The sequence below is a fragment of the Amblyraja radiata genome, chromosome 32 (genome assembly GCF_010909765.2).
Source record: "Amblyraja radiata isolate CabotCenter1 chromosome 32, sAmbRad1.1.pri, whole genome shotgun sequence".
NCBI classification, from domain to species: domain Eukaryota; kingdom Metazoa; phylum Chordata; class Chondrichthyes; order Rajiformes; family Rajidae; genus Amblyraja; species Amblyraja radiata.
The window spans coordinates 13,984,432-14,008,878 of record NC_045987.1 but is presented as its reverse complement, the minus strand read 5'-3'; the positions used below and the strand labels follow the sequence as shown (position 1 = coordinate 14,008,878).

Here is a 24,447-nt window from a genome sequence, read left to right as displayed (position 1 = left end):
AGGTAGATTGGATTTTAATTAATTCTCCAGAGTGTACTCAATAATCTGAAACCGGAGTCGGTAAAGGTAGAATTGTATAGAAATTGCCAATAGATCCGGTGCTAGCATTTGACATTGTCAGTGCCCCTCACTGTTCTATCTTCCTTCAACCATCCCATTTAGTTTATTCCACATTGTTGGCAGTCTCTATTTCAACCATTAATTATCTCACTTAACTGCCAGTGAATTGCAAAATATTTCTCCCAACACTCTCTTCTATATTTAAACATTTTGCATATAATCTTATCGTTTTGTTCCCTGTGCTCTCAACGAATAGAATCTAACATTTTTATTTTATTGCTCATTATTATCTGCTCATTATCTTTGCCCTAAGCCATTAAAAAGATTCATACTTCAACTAGTACAGTGCCCTCCATAATGTTTGGGACAAAGACCCATCATTTATTTCTGGAGGAACTCAGCGGGTGCAGCAGCATCTATGGAGCGAAGGAAATAGGCGACGTTTCGGGCCGAAACCCTTCTTCAGACCCATCATTTATTTATTTGCCTCTGTACTCCACAATTTGAGATTTGTAATAGAAAAAAATCACATGTAATTAAAGTGCTCATTGTCAGATTTTAATAAAGGCAATTTTTATACATTTTGGTTTCACCATGCAGAAATTACAGCAGTGTTTATACATAATGTCTCCCGCCCCCCCCCCCCCCATTTCAGGGCACCATAATGTTTGGGACACCGCAATGTAATGTAAATGAAAGTATACATGTTTAGTATTTTGTTGCATATCCTTTGCATGCAATGACTGCGTGAAGTCTGCGATTCATGGGCATCACCAGTTGCTGGGTGTCTTCTCTGGTGATGCTCTGCCAGGCCTGTATTGCAGCCATCTTTAGCTTATGCTTGTTTTGGGGGCTAGTCTCCTTCAGTTTTCTCTTCAGCATATAACAGGCATGCTCAATTGGGTTCAGATCGGGTGACTGACTTTGCCACTCAAGAATTAAACATCTTTTAGCTTTGGAAAAACTCCTTTGTTGCTTTAGCAGTATGTTTGGGATCATTGTCTTGCTGTAGAATGAACCACTGGCCAATGAGCTTTGAGGCATTTGTTTGAACTTGAGCAGATAGGATGTGTCTATACACTTCAGAATTCATTATGCTGCTACCATCAGCAGTTGTGTCATCAATGAAGATAAGTGAGCCAGTACCTTCAGCAGCCATACAGGCCCAGGCCATAACACCCCCACCACTGTGTTTCACAGATGAGGTGGTATGCTTTGTATCTTGGACAGTTCCATCTCTCTTCCATTCTTTGCTCTTCCCATCACTCTGATATAAGTTCATCTTCGTCTCATCTGTCCACTTGACCCGGCCATCCTATTTCTGATCTGTTGGACAGGTGTTTAGGGGGGTTTCTTTATTATAGAGAGAATTCTTCTGTCATCAGCTGTGGAGATCTTCCTTGGCCTGCCAGTCTCTTTGCGATTAGTAAGCTCACCAGTGCTCTTTCTTCTTAATGATGTTCCAAACAGTTGATTTTGGTAAACCTAAGGTTTGGCTGATGCCTCTAACAGTTTTATTCTTGTTTCTCAGTCTCATAATGGCTGCTTTTACTTTCATTGGCACAACTTTGGTCCTCGTGTTGATAAACAGTAAACATTTCCAAAGGTGATGGAAAGACTAGGTGCTGAGCTCTCTCTTATACCTGCATTAAGGAGGCAATTAAACACACCTGAGCAATTACAAACACCCGTGAAGCCATGTGTCTCAAACATTATGGTGCCCTGAAATGGGGGGACTATGTATAAACACTGCTGTAATTTATACATGGTGAAACTAAAATGTATAAAAATGGCCATTATTGAAATCTGACAATGTACATCTTAACCACATGTGATTTTTTTTTCTATTACAAATCTCAAAATGAGGAGTATAGGGTCAAATAAATAAATGATGGGTCTTTGTCCCAAACATTATGGAGGGCACTGTTGCACTGTAGCTGTGTTATTGATGAACAAATTACCTTGCATTTATTTTCAGGGTCTGGCTGAATACTGCACACTCATTGATAGCTCCTCTTCATTTCGAGCGTATCGAGCTGCTTTGGCAGAGGTGGAGCCACCCTGTATACCTTACCTGTAAGTACTCAACTCGCTGTTGTTCTGAAGAAAGTCTTGTTGATTAATGTTGTTCTCAGGAAATCAATTGTTTCTGTTTCAAATACTGAACATAGCATAGTAATTTATTTCCAAATTTTGCCAATATAAACAGCTGATCGGGCATTCACAGGTAAAATTGGAAGAAACCTGAGAGCATCTTCAGGCAGCAGGTGCTGCAAAATGTAGGGGACCCTTGATACTACTGGATACAAGTAATCCAACAGTTCATCCCAAACTCCCAGATTCAGTTACTCTGAAGACATTATTTACATCCAAATTTGCACACAAACTTACCATAACTGCAAAGTCATTTTTTCTTTATTTGCAAACTTTAAAATGCAAAGGAAAATTTGCCGGTGGTGTTTCTTAATGTTGATAGGTTGTGAGTGTAGTGAGCAATTCTTATTCTGGAAGTTTATTTTGTGATGTGACAATAATGAATTGAAGGAAAGCACCATATGTTTCAGCAACTGTGTACATCTGAGAGTTGCTTACAATGGACTATCACTGCCTGGATCTTGCCACAAATCCCCAAAAAGACTGTTCCCATTTCATTCTTAATCCATTGAAAGGAAATAAATAAACCTCCCAACGTTCAGGTAGATGACAAAAAAAGAAAGCATGAGAGAGTGGGTTACAGGCAAATGAACAGATGAAATTGCTTGGCTGGGAGCCAGCATGGACCCGGAAGTAGGCTGGAAGGACAGACTACTGTGTCAATATAAGTCAAGTCAAGAGAGTTTATTGTCACGTGTCCCAGATAGGACAATGACATTCGTGCTTGTTGCAGCACGACAGAATATAGTAAGCAAAAATACAAATCAGTTCAGTTCAATATACACATAAATAAGCAGATAAAGTGCAATAGGCTGTTACAATTCAGAGTCTGTTTTTTGGCCAGTTTAATAGCCTGATGGCTGTGGGGAAGAATCTGTTCCTGAACCTGGATGTAACAGATTTCAGGCTCCTGTACCGTCTGCCCGATGGTAGCGCAAAAGGTACTAATTACAAGACTTGCCTTTGTGTTGGGCGTCCTGGTTCTTGGTACTGGTGTAAATCAACTATGGTATCTTCAGCCTGCAGCGTGTGGTGCGATCAACTACAGGTCCCCAGCTCCAGCTAAGACATCTGCCCACCAGCCTGCTCTAGGTTAACCCAGCACCCATTCAAATTATTGGTAGGCATTGACTCAGCGCAGGGTTAACTTGGAGCTTTAATGATTTTAGAATTGCATATCTGCTTTTCAGCTTCACAAATGTTAAGAGTTTTTTAATTGTTTTTTTGTTTGCCCCAAGTGCTACTGAAGGTTGTGACTGTTAAAAATGTTCAACCATTCAGTAGTCCTACCCGCATTGATGGCCTCTAACAACCATGAGATTTGGTGGCTGGAGGTTGTCCCTCAACTGCAGCCTGAACGATGACTGTTCCTCCGCTGCCAGCACATTGCCCTGGGCCACATTGAATCAAACAATTGCCGAGGGGCTGACAGTCACGTGTGGGGCTGTTCTAGTGCCATGGCATCATTTCCAGGAAGACCATTGCATGTCTTAAGTTTAAATACTGTGCTTTTAGCTGTGATTCTTTTGGCAGTACCTTAATCACCTAATCAGTAGATTGTGGGCCCAAGTGCATCACTCCCGAGTGCAGTAATTTTGGAGATCCGTTAGTTAGCTGTGATTTTTTTGGATTTTTTTTTAACCCAATATCAATCAATCAACTTCATTAAAGCAGATCATCCCATCATTTTGACATTGCGTGTAACTTCACAGCACACTTTGCTTCATTCTAGTGGTGACTACCAGGTTCTTTGATATTTTGGGATGCCCAGGCAATATGAAAGTTACGGTACAAGCCAGCACAAATCTTTTTCACAACAGTACTGTATTCATTCAGTGCAACACTGAAAAGTTTTGCTACAAAGGACAGATACAACTTCATGTTGAAGTCTCATCAGATACAGCCTAGAGCACCACATCCTCCACGCTGCAGTACAGTGCCAGCATATTTGATGTGTTGCAACTTGAACTATGATGGTCTGTCCCTGCCACGACTGAGCCAAGCCCAGCATTGTATAATACATGCCCATTACATGGTGCCAGAACTTTCCTTATAGGACACATTGTCAAACCCTGACATTCATGCTGAAAGTGCATTTTAAACAATCTCAAGTTTTGGTCATTTGTACATCCTCGTTTACAGTGGGAAGTATGTCATTATTAGCAGGTGAGTGCATGTTTCAAGTTCATACAGGAAGTTCATAAGACCTACAGAAATAGAGACTAAACAGAAAGGAAAGGATGACAAGTATGTATATTTTTAAATTATTGATTTATCAAAAAAGAACAGAACAACAGAGTACTTTTTCAATGGCGACAGATTAACAAATGGATTTAGGTGTACAATTAAGTTCAGCAAGTAACAAAGATTCACCAGTTATTCACAGACACTTTTGCCATCTGAGAAGAGTGCAAATGGACCAAGGCTGTGTTGCTAGAGTTAGTAAGAATTGGAGGTATTCTCATTGAAACTTACAACATTCAACCAGAGTTTCCTGAAGTATGGAAAAATAAATCGCTGGTGGTTGCGAATCTTTGGAATTCTTCACCCCGAGGACAGTGCTGGACCAGTCATTCAGAATGGATGGATTAGTGGATGTTGAGAGCATCAAGGGAAGTGGGGACAGTGCAAAACAATGGAGATGAGATCGATCAGTTGTGATGCTTAGGCCTGTTCCTGCTTGTTTGCTTCTGTCAGCTTCGTGATGGACCAGTGCTAACTTTTGTTGTGCTTGACAGCCACTTGACATCCCATTGATTGTCAAAAAAGGATTAAAATTCACCCATGTAAGTGTACGAATAAAAGCAAGTAACTGCAGAATCTTGGTGGTTAATGATGAAAGATCTAGGTTATTGTAGGCTGCAGAGTGGGATTTCTGACATGACAGACCTTGACATTGCACCACTGTTATCTACAACATTTTTGGGATTTATACCAAGAATTTAATTGACGTTCTGTTTCTTGGCGTAAAACCACATGCAATGAGCAGGAGTTTGCAGGAAGTTTGTGATGTTTGCCTGATTTTATTTCTACAGGGGTCTTATTCTGCAAGACCTGACCTTTGTTCACCTTGGTAACCCAGATCTAATAGATGGAAAGATCAACTTTTCTAAACGATGGCAGCAGTTTAATATCTTGGATAGTATGCGGCGCTTCCAACAAATGTAAGTATTCTGAACTCAGCTGGATTTCAAAAAATATATTCTTCACCCCGAAAAATGTGGCCAAGGTACAGGAATACAATCTTACGAATTAGATTTTTTTTTTAAAGGGTGATTATTGCACTTTTTAAATGTGAGGTGAGGGGAGAAGAACTTTACCTGTTCCACAGGCTCTGTTCAGCTGTGGGAGGTTGATGGAGGGAGTAGAGGTAGGAGGAAGGAGAAAATAATTAGTCTCATTCCATGATTTCTTTCACTACGTAACCCAGATTAAAACCTTGGCAGTAGCAATGCATATGAGTTCTCATAACACTTTGGAGAATGATTAGAGGGGCACTGGCTCAGATTAAAATCCCTCTGCTCGCTTCTTATGTAACAAACACTTTGATGATGGTGACTTTTTGTTTTCTCAGTCATTATGAACTAAAGCGCATTGATGACATTGTGACGTTTTTCAATGACTTTGGAGATCATCTTGCTGAGGAAGCGCTGTGGGAACTCTCGCTAAAAATCAAACCACGTAATATTCAACGACGGAAGACAGAGCGGGAAGAGAAAACCTAGGATGCACCTATGGAGGCTCAACCTTACATGGCAGCTAACGAACCCTATTGAGTGACTTGCTTTACAAGAGCTGCAGAAACTGGTTCATGCTCTGGTGCTACACCTTCTGAGCTTAATTTTAGAACGGACGTAGAACAGGTGGCGCCGCTCTAGGGAAACGTTCCAAGTTTAATGCCATTGCCTGCGTTCAATTTCCTCTCCTACCATCGTGCCAAGCTGTTTCGGGTGTCCTCCACAGGACCCACTCATGCAGCTCAGTTTATCTGCAGACCCAGTGACCGGCAGGTAAACTCTGTTTTGGAGACAGATTGTTGGGTATAAAGGTACGGCAGTTCACTCATTGGCAGTGGACTTTTCTTTATAGAATAACAAATAGTGGTACTAGCAATTGCACAGAACCTTAAAATACAATTCTGTACTGTAGGAGAAAGACTGGCTCACTGTAAATACTAGATTGCTAGTTTGATGTGTTGTAATGGATTTTTTTTTGCATGTGTATGACTGAATGCCAGTAACTGAAGATCTGATGTGAGGTAAATATAATTCAATAGCAGACTGAAGCCTTTAAGCCAGGGTGTTATTCAGAGGGGAGGGTGGCTCCTAATTATCCAATGTTTTCAGATAACAGATCCCCAACAGGTCAACCAACGCTATTGTACTGTTTCTGCATGGACTCTGCCTTTTAAGGGTCTAAAATAAGCTTTTTTTTTTTAGATACTCAATTCATTGCTGGAAACTAAGTCTGCATTTGAAACATTTAAAATAATGGGCAAAGATTGGTGTTTGTCTGAAGTTTCTGTATATAGCAAGCCAAAAGTTAACGTTTTAATCCATCACATAGTCAGTGAATTAACTTCTATTCGGCAGATCTTACTAACTTGTGAAACATAAAAGCTACTGTGCAGAATGCCACCCTTGCTGCTTTGGGTTGTTACGCAACAAGCTGTTAATGTTGTCTAGGTTTGCACACCGGCAAAGGAAATTCACCATGCTTGTTTAATTTGCAATAATCATCAGCTAAGCCTGAAGTTACCTTCCAGGGTGTTAAAGTGATACTCAAGATGCAGCACAAGTCCTGCTTACAATCCAGTATAAAAGCCCAGTCCAGAAATCCCCTGGCTTTCATTGTGGCCCTACTAATCTGTTGTATGTTTAAACATTTAGTTCATCAAACAGTAGCAGGCTTGAAATGTACAAACTCGTTGCTGATACAGATATGGGGGTGTTCTTTCTGAACTATATTAATATCAAAATAATTCAGCACAATTTTTAGTGCATTTCCTGTTCCTAGGCAGATGATTGGGTTACAAGATGGCTAAGACGTACAGGTACTTGATAAGAGTCAAATGAGTGTAGTCTGAAATGCCACATAAAGCAATTCTGATCTTGATTTAGACTCCACATTGATACATCGCACAATATTTAAATAAGAGATGCAATTTCATATTTTTGCTACAGGCTCTAGGGAAAGGTTGGTCGAGGTTTAAATAAAGATGATGTTAACATGTGTATAGCCAAATGTGCCCAACGTTGCCCAAATTGGTGTGATCTCATCCTTGGCCCTGTTGAAACGTTGTTTTGCTGTACACCTCACCCCAGCCCAGAGATGTATCTATGACAATGAGCTTGATGGGTAGCTTATTACCGTAGGGAACCTCTGAGTTAGTGAGAGCTGTGCATTTGGGGACAGAGGGGAATCACAGATTCAAACACATCCAACATGAGAGACTATAGTCTGGCAGTTCCCAGCAATTCCTGGCGCTATCTGTGCCGTCCGTGATGCAGTCGGAGTTCTGAGCCCTACATCTCGGTGCTGAATAATCCTACTGTTTGCACCAAGCTAGCAGAGGGGTTAGTGTCAGGATCCTGTCACAGCAGCAAGTAGCCCAGATAGGGAGGACCATGAGTTCATTATGTATTGATACTGTGAATAACATTTTAAAATAACACAAATTTAAACAAGACCAGATTTTGCTGTTTTTATTGATTTGAGACACCTTGAGATTTGAAATAGATTGTTTCCAGGCCTTCCAGATAGTGTAAAGTGAAGAATCGATGTCTGTTTTGAGCTTGGTTTTGGATCCATAACATCTAAACTTTATTTTGTCACAAAATCTGTAAATCACTGATCCTAGACTAAGAAGAATTGGATGTTTATCATCAAGCTTTCTACATTTAATTTACACATAGTTTCTTAAATTGTGTGTGCAGTTCATTTTGAAATGACCATCTCAAGCAAATTTACTTGGGCATCATAAAGAGTTTAAACTGAGATGTGAGGTAATGTCAATCAAATTTTTACCATATTTTTAACCACATGCTCTGCTATTATTATTATCAGAATTGTTGGTCGTACTCCTTGTGCTAACGCTTCAGTTCTCCACATGATCTCCTGGTCATGTAACTTCCCCATCCTGGGTTATTTTTCATTGACATTTTGTTTGTTTATTTCTGTTAACTGGGCGCTGCGGTCTTTCCATTGTCCCAGTTGTCTCAAGGTGAGCTAAGCACTCAACCACCACTTTGAGAGGGTTTGCGGGGATCATAGTTCTGCTCGTGGGATGTTGGGAACTGGGAGGACTCGATCACAAAATTCGACCATTCATGTCTCGCATGATAAGAATTTTCTTCAGAGATTTGGATCTTTGGAAATTCAAAGCAGCAAGGAATGGAAGATCAGTCACTGATGGTATTTACGACAAATGATAGATTGGTTGGATATTGGAGAAACGAGGTTAGTATAGGAAGGAGGCATGGAGTAAAAGAGCTGTCATGATCTTGTTGAATAGTTGAGCAGATGAGGGCTAAATGGTTTACATCTGTTATCTCAAATATTTCATAATGCACTGCACCATTCCAGGCCCTCTGCTATTGACATTTGTCAGTAAATTTGTTTAGCCAAGTTCCAACATTTATTCTTGTAATTGGAACTATGCATATGCTTAATCCAGCAACAATCATAATTCTTCTATGTTCCATCAGTGAAAACATTTTGTCATGCAGTGGCTATGTGGTATTGGTATTGCCAGACGTTGGGAAATTATTTCTACTCTTGTGCACCTTTACAATGAACAATGCAATGCTGCCTTTTTATATGGTTTCACTGTCTGGGGTCTAGGTATTAGTGGCAAAGCCAGCATTTATTGCCCAGACCTAATTGCTGGAGAGTTTTCCATCATACTCCTGACTTGTGCCTTGCAGATTGTGGAAATGAGTTAGGATGCCTAATCTGACCTATTCTTGTGACCATGGTATTTATAGTTGATCCACTTATAATTCTGTCAATAGTGAACATTCAGAGACTTTATGATGCTAATGCCATTGATGCATTATTAGGTTGTAGAACTTTCTCTTATTGGATTTATTTAATTGACAATCTGTCAGCCCAAGACTATATGCTATTGAGGTCTTAATGTTTGTAGAACAAGGGCTGCTTCATTACAGCAAATATCCCACTTTTAACCTTGTGGGGTGCATTTTAAGTTTAAAACATGAAAATACACTGGCTCTAGCCTAATTAGCAATATTACTATGGTGCTTTCTGCAATGTTTGTTTTGTAAAATGCCACATCAATTCAAATCCGACATGGCTTCGGAACAACTAGTTTCAAAGTTTTATGCATCTAGCCACTCAGTTGAATAAAGTGCAAACTGTTTTATGGTTGTGTGGCAGTTTGGAAAGGATAACCTGCTAATTTAAACAGTGAGATGTGTACAGAGTAGTTTATTTTGTTGCCTTGGATCATGTTGATAGTTCAGAGGTTTCTTTGCTTCACTATCTGAATTGTACTCTATCTGCTTTCATAAAATTTCATTGACCTGGCTGGGTAGGAGAAAATTCAAAGTATTTCCTATGGAAAGTTACCTACAAACTCTATTGCAGTTTTCTAAAATAAAAGGAACTGAAAACATCTTAGCCAGATCTGTCATGTTACATGGATGTTAATGCTGAACAGTATATTAACCTGTACTATTACTCAAAATATTTAGGGCTTTACTTTTACCTGGTCCCAATCTTCGGGCAGCTTACAATGGCAGGAAGGGACAAGATCCAGATTGTATTATGTTTAAGTGAATTTTGCTTATGACCAGTTATTTATTTATTGTCACAGTTGTGTATAGAACTAACAATTGTATTTGAACTGTATTTTCTATTGACCATCAGCCTGAACTCTAGCTTTTTAGTTAGTGGTAACAATGTCCATGTTGACTTTCAAGATGTTAAGACCAGCAGGAAACTTGAGAACGGTATTAATGTTGCATGGAGCATATTTCTATTGAATGCAATATCACATTGACAGTTCCTAATCGGAATTGAACTTGATAAAATCAATCATGGCCACTAGAATATAGGATCATTTATTTTTAAGCAGCATAATCCAGTGCTTGTTTGGCTCTTCTGAATTTTGCCCAATGTTCAGCTATTAAATTTAGATAAGTGATCAAAGTTTTGGAGAAAAGTTAAACTATTGCTCTCAAGTATGAGTGATTTTTGTGCTCCTTTTGAAATCTTGTTGAGGAAGCAAGAATTAAACAAGTACTGATTATTGAAGTTACAACTGCATGATATGTGTGTGAAATATTTCAATTTAAAGAGGATGCAACAGTAAATTGAATCTGAAATAGGACAGGTCTATTAGTTTAGGAAATTTGTGACCTAAAAGGAAACAAAATGCACTTGAAGTGTATCATACGTCTAAGTTGAGTTTCTGCAGACTCTGGATTCCAAAAACTATCCATTTTTATTATACTTTTCAACTAATCTTGTACATTTAACAATGTCCCTTTTTGCAAACTAAATCATTTTTAATAAAAGGGAGCATAGGGCATTGTAGGGCCAGCCACTGAGCCCTTACCAAAGCACCTTATGTTGATTGGTGTTGAACTTGCACCAGCTGTGGGCGAATAACAGAGTAGTTGGTCACTTTTAATGTGCTGAAGCTCTAATGTAATTATAATGGCAATGTCACCTATTAATAACCATCTGACTTCAGGACCATGACAGGTGTTTGTCAACAGCAATTAATAAATGACTGATTTGCTTTTAATTGGTGGCTGCTTTAATCTAGATGTGGGGGTCCTAGTTAAATTTAACTAGATTTGTTAACCCATGCAAATTACATGTTGTCTTGTCTTAGATCTGTCTCAATCATATTGTTATTGCACTGTTGTGTTGTGCTAATTGCTCAAAGAATTTATAAAATCAATGGATGCTTTAGTTGGCTTAAGTGCCCTAACTTGAAGAAATTCTCCAAGAGCCACAAGCTAACATTGATGCCAGCCTCGACCTTGCTTGAGTATTACTCATTTATTATAAATGTCAAGTTCCTACAACCATTTCAAATGTAACTTTAAAAAGAAAATAAAAGCTAACATTCATGTTTACAGTGCATGCAGACTGCAGATTAAAGACAATCAAATTCAGTGGGAACCTGGTGCCTCCTCATTTTACAGAAGTGCAGTACTGTATCCTGAAGAAAAACATTTGGATACCTATTCTGCATGTTTTCATTTGGGACAGGATTACTCATTTTGGCTTGCAACTTTAACTGGCCCCATGTAATTTCTCCTTCCTGTGCTCTCGGTACCAAAGTGTCTAAACACTGCAAGGGAGAATATTTAACATGTTCAGCAACCAACAAAGAACTACACACTTGAGTAAGCTTAGGCCATTAGTAAACTAAACTCCATATCTTTTAAATTAACATGTCACACTATAACTAGTAATGCATTATGTTCAAGCAACTTAACCATATGCACAAAAGCAAAGACGCTTTAAAACAACTTGCACTGACTTTACATTTACAGCAATGTTCAAGTTCAATTGTACATGTTTTGAAACGTGGTACTTTCATATGCAGCTAGCAAGTTTCTAAAGGTAACAAATGTGTATTCCATACACATCTGTGGAAAATTCAGATAACAGTAAAGATAAACAAATTGAAAATAACTAAATTTTAAATTACTGGATATTATTCAATCCATAAAGGAAACAGTGGTTATAGTCCAGAAAACTCTAGACCAGTTAGCCAAATAACAGAAGGTAGCGATGCAAATTAAATCTTGCATTACGAAAACATTGAAACATGATAGTGTCAGTGTTGCTAATGATAAAGGCAAATCACTCTGTTCAATACAAAGCCTGTGATTTGGTAGAAGAGCTCTACAGAGAATTTCTACTGGTTTGGAATATAGAATCAGGTTCCAGATGCAATGTGGCAATTAAAATCCATAGTAGTTAATGCTAGATGCAGAAGCTTAAACAACATTTAGATTAATTAAAGTAAGAAGGGTGCAGTACAGGGAAAGCTCAAATCAACAATGTTAAAGTACAAAAATACTTATATCAATGATGCAATAAATGAACATATTGATGTATGTCAATTTATTCATGAATTTAAACTACCTGGTTCAATTTCTATTCTATTGTGTAAAGAAAGCAGGACAGTCCAACACACATCTTTGCTAGAATGTGGTAACACTGGAACTTGTATTTACATGATAAAAAAAAAGCAACTTGCATGCAGGTCCAAACAAGCTTTAAATACTCCTTCAATGTCTTTATCAGACCCCAAAAACACTTGAATAAGGGCACTACTTAGGTTTTAAAAACATTTACAAACTAGATGAACCAAAAGGTATATGCAACTCTCTACAATGATTTCTGTTATTAACATTATCGATTAATTAGTCTTTAAAAAAACAAATCTGAGTTTATCATCCACCTCAGTTCAAATCAACTTGTCCTCCTGACAGTTATGACCTGTTAACTTTATACAGCAATTTCCCCATGGTTCTTAAATGTACTTCGTAGAGATTTAGGTTTTTATTGAACAATTTAAAATGAAATCAGGCAGGACTGATTGAATTTGATACTGCATTGTTTAGCATCAACTGCTGTCTTTACTTAACTAGCTGACTATTTTCATACCTTTTTGCCATTATTGGGAATACATATTTTAATTTAAACTGTAAAACAGTGTTTCTTTTACCCAATTTTTTTTAAAGTAAACAATCCCCTTGATTTCCATTACACTGTGTTTTGGAAAATCTCAGAAGACAATTTTACCCGTGACAGCATTGGTTTAAGACACAAATCCCAAACTTTTAGTTATTATTTTACATACTCTGTCAAGATTGCAATGATTAGTCAAGCCTTAAAACTAACTTAGATATGCTATCAACAAAGGTGACTGTCAAAAACATTTCCAGACAATAATCAGCAATAGAATAGTGAAATATTTAGTTTTGCTGGAGTGCAAGGTTGTTTTCCCCATGTAACTGCAATGCATAAGCTCCAAGTAATAGTGCAAATTGATTAAGTATCGAGCACCAGTATTAATAAATTTCCTACTCCTATATCTATCAAACAAAACGTGACACAAGAAAAAAAGTCTGACACTAAATGGAGGTCAATTAAATATATAATTTCACACTATGTTGTAGGTGAAATTAAACAGATTTTGACTAAAGTTTTCTGTGAAAATACTTAAGTACAAATTTTCAATACTGTGCATGGCAGTAAAACAAAAGTCCACTACTTAAATCTAATGTAAGCCAACCGTTCTTGAAAGAGCACATTATTGAGTTTACAGTAGTTAATCTGGGTATCTATGGTTTGTGTTTAGCCGTAAATCAAGAGCCGCCTCAGAATGGTTTTACCAATTGAGTTACAACACATATGGCAATTTCATGGATAGAGATTATGACATGCATCCTTGAATCAAACTGTCTTTTACTAAATACATGATCATTGGGCAGATGTAAAATTCTACAATAATGATTTGTTTCCAAAGTTTTCACTAATATTTTGACATTTCTTTGCAGAATTTGGTTTAGTCACAAAGTCTTTTTTTTTCTCTTTATTTTGGGGACCGCAAGCTTTTTAAAAATATTTAGCAAGTGCTTTGGAATTTACATTCAATAGCACTTTGCCATGGTGAATAATTATAAGATGGGAGGATGTCATGAAATATTTTTTAAACGGCTTGAATATCTTGGCATCTCAGTCAGCAAACCACCCCCACTATTCTATCCATTAAATACAAATCATGTCAAACCATTTGGTGAAACTGGAAGCCCAGGCTGATAAATAACTATAATATTGTTAGAACATAATTAACCTCAAAATAAGATTTTTTTTCAATGGCAATCTTAGCCAATGCTCAAGCAAAATTACATTTACCTTTAGGTAACATTTGGGTATAATCTTCCCTAGTAAAGTAATCATCAATATCAACTGATACATTATTCTCGTTTTAGAGCCTGCCGAGAAGACATTGTCGTTGGTTGTTTCTAATCATCATCAATTATTGCAAAAACCCTCAATGAAAACGAGAGCACCTTTTACAAGAATATGCAAAGCCTTTTTTTAAAACTTTTTTTTCTGACAAAGAAATATTTCACTTATCTGAACCTCAGGACTAACTATTTAAGTGACTAAAATTGCTTTGCTCAAACATGTTTCAACAGCTCCCCTGAAATAGTTTCTGGGACTAGTACTTAGTTCTCTTTATCAGACTAAAAACAGCAGATAGTAATGAAGACAAAACAGCTGGAAGTACATATTCAGGATTCTTTGGTAAGCTTTGCAAGAAAAGCCCAAAGGCTGAAATACAGGGCATATAAAGTAATAAATAGCTGTAAACTATAATGGCTCTACCAATCTGGAATGCATTTTCTTGATAGCCAAAAATAAAACAGTGATGCTCAGAACACCGGTGACCAATTAGGTACCCATTGTTATCACAGTAACTTCCACTGGCTATCTTTCAACTAGGAGGAAGTGTTTTAAATCTAAGTAAATGGAGTTTAAAGATGCTATATAAAAAATATTATCTAGGAAGCTTTACTCCTACCTTTCCTGCTACAATTTTACAACATTGGAAAAAGTCTCAAGATTTCTTATCACATGATGTGGATCTCTCACATGTATTGAAGAATGCTTTTGTACAATTCTGTTGTTTAGAAACAGCTGCTATTGATCCTAATAAGCTATCACGTTATATTATGTAACTTAATTCTACCTATCTTTAACTTTGAGACAAATGGTACATTTAAAAACATACACAAAAATGTGTTTTCAAGAATAAATTTAAGTTACCAATTGTTCTGTTTCACACCAATCCATTTTGTCATTTGTATTCACATTAGCTTTGGTCAGTAAAAAGCAAACTGACAGTGAAAAATATTGCAATTTAAGTTATATTCATTGAGAATTGCAGAGCATTAAAATCTGAGGTTTATTTGCTCCTTATTATCTCTGGATCTGTCGAACAAAGGCCTGGACCAGCTGAATTAAGGGTTCCTGGCTTTCTGGACACTTGGATGTAGAGCTGGTGGATTTGTTGGAAGGAGACAGCAGTAAGGCTGCAGCAGGAGACGATGGTGCCCCACGACGAGAATAGCGAGAAATACTGGACAGAACTGTGCTCTGAAACAATTTTTAAATGTGAATAAGTGACAGGACATAATTCAACATTTCTTTATATGATCTACATATTTTTCTGCAAGACTGTTCATTTATTCTTAAATTTCTACATTGAAACATTAAAGTGAAGAGTAAACATGTTCTTCTTTGTATTTGAGTTTCATTACTGAATCCGTGTCCTAGACTGCTATCTCAAGGATCTTTTGGAATATGAGCATAAATTGGTTTAAATTATTCCTGAGAGATACTGTTCCCAAGTACTCCAGTCAATTTATGGGTCAGAAGATTTACAAGTTACATCATTAATTTTCAAATTACAAAAAGACCAAAACTACAACTTCTATCGTGCAGATATTTAACCAAGCGCAAATCCAAAACAACCAATTATCCTAACCAGATGGTTCTCTCAGTATATATTTAATGATTTCTTCTGCCTGTATACCATTTTCTGCACAGCTTGAAACTGGATAAAATACAACAGTAGAATGAATGCAGTGCATTCAGAAAGTATTCAGACCCCTTCACTTTTTCCACATTTTGTTACGTTACAGCCTAAAATGCATTAAATTCTTTTTTTTAATCGCCAATCCTCACAATGCCCCATAATAAAAAAAGCAAAAACAGGCGTTTAGAAATTTTTGCAAACTAATTAAAAAGAAATAACTGAAATATCACATTTACATAAGTATTCAGACCCTTTACTCAGTACTTTGAGGCACCTTTGGCAGCGATTACAGCCTCAAGTCTTCTTGGATATGACACTACAAGCCTGGCACACCTGTATTTGGGTAATTTCTCCCATTCTTCTCTGCAGATCCTCTCAAGCTCTGTCAGGTTGGATGGGGAGCGTCAATGCACAGCTATTTTTCAGGTCCCTCCAGAGATGTTTGATCGGCTTCAAGTCCAGGCTCTGGCTGTGCCACTCAAGGACATTCACAGACTTGTCACAAAGCCACTCCTGCGTTGTCTTGGCTGGGTGCTTAGAGTCATTGTCCTGTTGGAAGGTGAACCTCCGCCCCAGTCTGAGGTCTAGAATGCTCTGGAGCAGGTTTTCATCAAGGATATCTCTGTAGTTTGCTCTGTTCATCTTTCCCTCGATCCTGCCGCGGTAAAACATCCCCACAGCATGATGCTGCCACCACCATGCCTCGCCGTAGGTAAAGTGTTGGCCAGGTGATGAGCGGTACCTGGTTTCCTCCAGACGTGACGCTTGGCATTCAGGCCATGGAGTTCAATCTTGGTTTCACACAGAGAATCGTGTTTCTCATTTAGAGTCCAAGCGGGCTGTCATGTGCCTTTTACTGAGGAGTGGCTTCCGTCTGGCCACTCTACCATAAAGGCCTGATTGGTGGAGTGCTGCAGATATAGTTGTCCTTCTGGAAGGTTCTCCCATCTCCACAGAGGAACTCTGGAGCTCTGTCAGAGTGACCATCAGGTTCTTGGTCACCTCCCTGACCAAGGCCCTTCTCCCCCGACTGCTCAGTTTGGCCGGAGGCCAGCTCTATGAAGAGTCCTGGTGGTTCCAAAGTTCTTCCATTTAAGAATAACGGAGGCCACTGTGCTCTTCAGGACCTGCAATGCTGCAGAAATTGTTTTATACCCTTCCCCAGATCTGTGTCTCGACACAATCCTGTCTGAGGTCTATGGACAATTCCTTCGTCTTCATGACTTGGTTTTTGTTCTGACATGCACTGTCAACTGTGGATCCTTATATAGACAGGTGTGTGCCTTTCCAAATCATGTCCAATCAATTTAATTTACCACTGGTGGACTCAATCAAGTTGTAGAAACATCTCAAGGATGAACCTAAGCTCAATTTTGTGTGTCATTGCAAAGGGTCTGAAATCTTATGTAAATCTGATATTTCAGTTATTTATTTTTAATTACTTTGCAAAAATTTCTAAACACCTGTTTTCACTTATTTATTCTGGGGTATTGTGTGTAGATTGATGATTAAAAAAAATGAATCTAATCCATTTTAAATTAAGGCTGTAAAGTAACAAACTGGAAAAGGTGAAGGGGTCTGAATACTTTCTGAATGCACTAACAATTGTTTTGATAACAGCCTCAAGACCTTTGGTGTCCTCTACAGTACAAATTGATAACTGCAGTTCTTAAATTGTATCAGTAAGATTTTAATCCCCAAATCACCATTTGGAAAAAGTGCAATTGCTGACCAGGACACTGGAATAATTTAACTTGACTGATCAGGGGACTCAACGGAATTACAATGTCTAGGATTCAAGAATTTTAAAATCAAACTGACTATTAGGATTGAACTATAACCTCAAATACTTAAAAATACAAAAGAAAACAGGAGAGGAATGACAACAAAATATGAAAATCAGTTGTACAATGGCTAGTCAGTGCAGTGGTTCACATGAAACTTCAGTTACCAGTTCCGAGCTCAGCTCCTGCTTCATCCTCTGCTTGTCCCGCGAGTGCACAGATGGATCCTTCAGATAACGCACCGCTTGTGAAATCAATGTATAGAAACAATTTTCCATCGTGAACCTCAAAAGGGCCCTTCAAAATAAATGTAAACAGTTAACTTTATTAGGGAAGGGATCAATGGAACTTCCCTGCTCGAGGCTACTAATAAAATCAAGAAATTCAACCATTAAAATTGCACTAGCTAATCTTAACATTGTTCAAGCCAACCAAATGAAGGGTAGAAGTTTGTTCAAGATGAGTAGACAAAGACTGTAATTGGAACATTTGATTTTGAAATAACGAAAGAGCTTGGATTTATATTGTCCCTCGTAGGTTGCTGAAGAGGTTTTGTTGCTTGCAATTTAACAAAGCATAGCAGTCAATTTGCATTGAGAGAGATAAATGAACAGTTAATCTTGGTTAAATGACATGTAGCAGAACAATGGATGATCTTTCTTTTTCTCAACCAAACAGGACATCAGACAATGTAACGCTTGGTTTAAGAAGGAACTGCAGATGCTGGAAAATCGAAGGGAGACAAAAGTGCTGGAGAAACTCAGGGGGTGCAGCAGCGAAGGAAATAGGCAAAGTTTCGAGCCAAAACCCTTCTTCAGACTGATGTGGGGGGGGGGGGGGGGGGGGGCGGTGGGAGAAGAAAGGAGAAAGGAAGAGGAGGAGCCAGAGGGCTGAGGGAGAGCTAAGAAAGGGAGAAGACAGCAAGGGCTACCGGAAATTGGAGAAGTCAATGTTCATGTAACTCAGTACAACAATGGAATATTAGCCCGGCTGTGGTTCTCAAATCACAGAGCAATGCTACAAGCTATAAACATTTGATTGCCACTCAAAGACTAAATTAGGGCAGGCATTGCCACAAGGCTGGTCTATAAAAATAATCAAGATTACTGATATGTAAATTTTATTTTTTTGTATGGTGGGCTGATTTTTAATAAATGTTAAAAACACTCCAAGAATGATTAATCCGTAAAACTTTCAGCAATTACAAACTTTGCAGCAAACTATAGAACAGCCGGTATAGATTAAATTACTCTCCCCAATCATAGAATCTGGCTCTCTGACAAATATTTTGAGCTATACCACACGTGTGGTCTGAGAACTACAGAAAAATCTTAAACCTCCAGACTTACGATACCATGGAAACAAATTCATCCATTCACTATACTTTGCTCATAGCATAAAACAATACAATTAACAACACAACACAATCACAAATATTGCCAGTTACAGCATGGCATATATTTCATTATGCCTTTGTCAATGGCAGCTTGTGCAGCCTTATGGACCTTATTCTTGGCCACAACAGTTAAATTATATCTTTAGGCATTTCAGGTATGTTTCTCTTGGGCACTGAAGCCATCTTTACCAACAACCACTACTCCTTCCAACTACCAATGGTGTGCTTGTGAAAACAGCAACAAACTCCCTCAGAACAAAGACCACGGCCAACATTAGTAGGTGGGATGTTATGAGGTGATGCACATACAGCTGAGAATCAAGTAGTTTACTACGATTCACCACAGAATTAAAACAAAGCACAACAAATTCCCGGCGACACCATTTATGTTAATTAAAAGCCATTTGAGAATCTAAAACAGTTCACACTTTATTATTAAAATTGCTACAGTAAACAGTTTATGGTAACATAAACAACAAAAGCAGAAGTCTGGAGTTCAAATTCCACAGTGAAAGATGCAAGGCTAAATTCAATAAAGCTACAATTCACTGCTAGCGCCAGAATGAATGACCACATATGCTAAATTGTTGTTCAACAAATCTGTGCGAACTATGAGACCGTCTCCTTTTGAAATGGCCATATATGAGGCATCTGTTCCACACTATATGACCTATTATTTATACATATAACTAACTAACTAATTAACCACTTACGCGCAATAAACTCAACTAACGTTAAAGGTGTAATGTACTATACTAACACGACTAACTATATAGCAGGAAGGATGGGGGAGGTTAGACATATATTTTAAATACTAAATACTATTTATGAATTAATTAACATACAGGTAAATGAACAGTGTAATTATTGACGAGGTATTTTAACCCATAATTTATTTTATTTTAATCCAAATCTTCTACCTTCCCTTTTATTTTATTCTATTTTAAACTGTTCAGCGATTAATTGACCTGATATGATAATTTTGGTAACAATTAGAGGGAACCGACTAACGTTGGGTCAAATTCTAATAGGGGGATAAGGCCCAGTGCATAATCTCATCGACGGAGGTCAATTTAAAAACAAACCTAGCTACCTTAGGTGGCTTTTTTGTAATTTATCGCTTTTTTGATAAATTACATTCCCTTTTTTTATTTATTCACAATTATGTGTTGTATGACTTAATAATTTTTATGTACACTTTATTTTATGTTTTTCTCTTTCCCTTAATTATGTTTAATAGCGTCAGGAGATGTAAAACTACTGTAGAAATTATGAAGGACAACTCTGGATTCGGGATTCCGAGGTACTTGGCTGCATCACATGAATCATACAGTCTGGTAATAATAGCCAATGCAAGATAATAGTCGAATAAATATCAGAGGTCTCACCTTCTGTAGTTGGAACATCAGAGGTGCGAATGAGCCAATTAAGAGGGGTAAAATTCTGGCACAATTAAAATCATTAAATATGGATATTGCTTTCCTACAAGAGACACATTTGCAACAACAAATTCAGATCAGATTAAGGGCAAATTGGATAGGTCAAACCTATTACTCCTCATTCACCTCTAAAGCAAGAGGCACGGCCATTATAATTCGGAAGGGTATACCTTTTAAATTAAAGAAATCTATATCTGATAAAGAGGGAAGATATGTTATAGTCACGGGAGAAATTTACAATACACCATTAACTATGATAAATATTTACGCGCCTAATTTTGATAACCCACAATTTTTTAGGAAAATAATAGATTTAATTGCAGAGCATAATTATCAAAATATAATAATGGGGGGAGATTTTAACTGTGTTATAGATCCATACTTAGATAAATCAATAAAGCTAGGGAAGCGTCTTGTTAAAACTAAGACCTGTGAATTTTTAAATACTTATATAAAAAATAATAACATAGCTGATGTTTGGAGAATAGCAAATCCAAGTGGTAGGGAATACTCATTTTATTCATCAGTTCACAAAACTTATTCGCGAATTGACTATTTTTTATAGGACACAAAATTAATCCCGTATACGAATAAACCATCATATCATAATAGTATTATTTCTGATCATTCACCATTGACTTTTATACTTAAAATTGAGGGAATGCCGAGTATAAAACCTTTTTGGAGATTCAATGTACACATATTAAATAACCCACAGGGTTATGAGTATATAAAAGAACAAATTTAAAAAAAAATTTGAAATAAATGACACGCCGGGTATTTCTGCACCGCTATTATGGGAAACATTCAAGGCATATATTCGCGGTGTCATCATTTCTTACCAAAGTTTTCAAAATAAGGAAAATAAAAGAGAACTTCAGCGGATAGAACAGAAAATAAAATTACTAGAACTGGACAATGCAACTGACCCAACCATAAATAAACATAATAAGATAACTTTATTGAAATATAAAGTCAATAGAATACTATCGGCTAGAGTAATAAGATTATTCCAAATTACAAAACAAGCACACTTCGAATTTGGGGATAAGCCACATAAACTACTTGCGAGGCAACTGAAGCAACGAGAAAAGGAAAAAACTATTACTAAAATTAAATCGGATAAGGGTGAGTTTTTAACACTGCCTAAGGATATTAATAAGAGGTTTGCCCAATTTTATCACAATTTATATACATCTAAAATAAATACAGATGTAAGTAAAATTACAAATTTTTTAGATAATTGCAAGCTCCCAAAATTGGATAGTTTAGAACAAGAGCAATTAGGAGCACGGATTACTAATGAAGAAATAAAACAAATAATAAACTCACTGAAAAATGGGAAGACCCCAGGACCAGACGGTTTTAGTAATGAATTTTATAAAAGATTTCAGGAGTCAATTGTACCAAGATTATTCAATTTATACACGCAGGCTTATACTGAAAATAAACTACCAGAAACCCTAGCAGAAGCAACAATAACACTTATACCAAAAAAAGATAAAGATTTAGATGAACCGGGTTCTTATAGAGCTATTTCACTTCTAAATACGGATCAGAAAATTTTAGCAAAGATTCTAGCTAGAAGGCTAAATAATTATATTAACAATTTAATAAATACGGATCAAATGGGATTTATACCCAAAAGACAATCATTTAATAATTTGAGAAGGCTTTTCAATATAATGTACTCTCATAATGAGGACAATGAAGATATTTCAGTTGTCACGCTGGATGCAGAGAAAGCATTTGATCAAGTAGAAAGGCAGTATTTATACAAGGTACTCCAAAAATTCAATATGGGAGAGAATTTTATTAGATGGGTTAAACTACTTTACGATAGACCTACGGCAAGAATACTAACTAACAATACGCTATCTCCAAAATTTTACTTATCAAGGGGTAATAGGCAATGGTGTGCCTTATCACCATTGTTATTTGCCCTTATGATAGAACCGTTGGCCGAAAGGATTAGAAATCACCCGAATATTCACGGATATAACACTAAGGACTCAAAGAATAAAATTTCACTATATGCTGATGATATCCTTTTATATATTACTAATACACAAACGAGTATACCCACCTTATTAACACTAATTGAGGAATTCGGCTCTTTTTCAGGATATAGAATAAATTGGAATAAAAGCGAAATTATGTCTTTAAAACCACAGGATTCGAGACACTTACTAAAATTCCCCTTCAAAATTGCAACAGAAAAATTCAAGTATCTGGGTATTCAAATTACGAGAAGACAAATCATTATTTAGTGCCAATTTTATACCACTATTAAATAAACTGATTCGAAAATATGATTAAATTTTGGAAAACGCTTCCGCTCTCATTGATAGGTAGAATTAACGCTATAAAAATGACTTTCTTACCACAATTAATATATTTGTTTCAAGCGATCCCAATATATATTCCAAAATATTTTTTCAAAAAACTAGATTCCACTATCACTAATTTTATATGGGATTACAGAACACATAGAATTAAACGAAAGCATTTGTGCAAATCTAAAGAAGTTGGGGGTTTATCATTACCTAACTTTATGTATTACTACTGGGCAGTGCATATTAAGAACATAATGTACTGGCTGGATAGTTCCACTCAGCAGTTGGAGTGGATAAGAATGGAGAAAGAGGAGTGCTATCTGCACGATATAGGAACGATCCTGCTCTCACCGATAAAATTGAATAGTATAATATATAAGAAGAACCCAATTATTCACAATATAATAAGAATTTGGAAACAAATAAAAGTATCCTTGAAATTAAATAATTTATCAGTACTAACTCCACTATTGAACAACCCCGCATTCAAACCTTCTCTCATCGACAACACATATCAACAATGGGATAGACTGGGGATTAGGAAAGTAGGGGATATGTATGAATTGGGCAAACTGTTATCATTTCAACAAATAAAATTAAAATTTAAATTGAAGGATAATCAATATTTTAAATATATACAGGTATGTGACTTTATGAAGAAATATACACATAGATTTCAAACTATATTTTTAGACCCTTTAGAAGAAGCAATGAATATTAAGGCTGATTCACAAAAATTAATATCATACTTTTATAATAATATATTATATAGAGAATCACCCTCAACAGAAGCACTAAGGGAAGATTGGGAACATGAGCTAATGATAAAGATCTCGAAGGATAGATGGGAAAAGTATTTGATGAATACACATAACTGTTCTATTAATGCAAGACATAATTTAGGTTGAATAAATTTTATCCAAACGTCTCTCCCAGATGCGATAAATGTTTGTTTCAAAACGCTAATATAACACATTCATTTGTAGGATGTACAAAGTTGAATAAATTTTGGAGTGATATATTTATAAAGCTCTTCAAGTCAAGAATAGAACCCAAAATGGAATGGATTATATTTGGAATAATAGGAGAAGATACCAATTTAAATAAAGACCAAAATACAACCATACCAACTGTTAAAATGTGGATTAGGAATATGATGGACATAGCACGCCTTGAAGAAATGAGACTCCGACTAATAGATAAATATGACCAATTCTTAAGGAGTTGGTCTCCTTTCATCGACTTTTTGGAATCATGTGATGCAGCGGTACCATAAGGATTGCTGATTTCAGTTCATGACGTGGATAGATCTACATCTCCGAATACAGATTTGAAAAATTCTCTTTTAAGGGGCCTTCTCTTCTATTTCTACTTTCCACTTTTTCTTTTTTATTTTATTTTATTTATTTTTTATATACACACTTCACGTTTTTCTACTCTCTACCATCTATTTTTCCACTTTTTCCCCTTTCTATTGTTTTCTTTTTCTTGTCTTGCTTACTTCCTTCTCATAACATAAAACTAGAGGTTGTACATAGAATGGATTACGGTATGACATAGTTGGCACCTAAAATTAGGTTCCACTGTACTGTTTTGTACTGTATTAACTTCTAATAAAATAAACAACAACAAAAAACAAAAACAAAAAAAAAAAAAAAATCTGAACTCATTCTTTAGG

The 24,447-nt window shown here is 36.8% G+C and overlaps 2 protein-coding genes across 16 annotated transcripts in view; one reads left to right on the top strand and one right to left on the bottom strand.

The window, feature by feature from the left end:
* Positions 1-11,363, top strand: part of rapgef1 (Rap guanine nucleotide exchange factor 1) — a 135,800-nt gene extending 124,437 nt beyond the window's left edge. For all 14 annotated transcript variants that reach the window (XM_033049019.1, XM_033049020.1, XM_033049018.1 and 11 more), the window contains 3 exons: positions 2,039-2,136; positions 5,250-5,378; positions 5,789-11,363. In XM_033049019.1, the coding sequence (XP_032904910.1) occupies positions 2,039-2,136; positions 5,250-5,378; positions 5,789-5,939 (378 nt within the window). In that variant the 3' untranslated portion in view covers positions 5,940-11,363. The remainder of the gene's footprint in view (positions 1-2,038; positions 2,137-5,249; positions 5,379-5,788) is intronic.
* Positions 11,364-12,944: 1,581 nt separating this feature from the next.
* The window catches only part of nup188 (nucleoporin 188), a 72,527-nt gene continuing 61,024 nt past the window's right edge, over positions 12,945-24,447 (bottom strand). The window contains exons 44-45 of one of the 2 annotated variants that reach the window (XM_033049015.1): positions 17,766-17,895; positions 12,945-15,372 (exon numbers count right to left, since the gene is read on the bottom strand). In XM_033049015.1, the coding sequence (XP_032904906.1) occupies positions 15,196-15,372; positions 17,766-17,895 (307 nt within the window). In that variant the 3' untranslated portion in view covers positions 12,945-15,195. The remainder of the gene's footprint in view (positions 15,373-17,765; positions 17,896-24,447) is intronic. The other variant, XM_033049014.1, reaches the window with a different exon arrangement.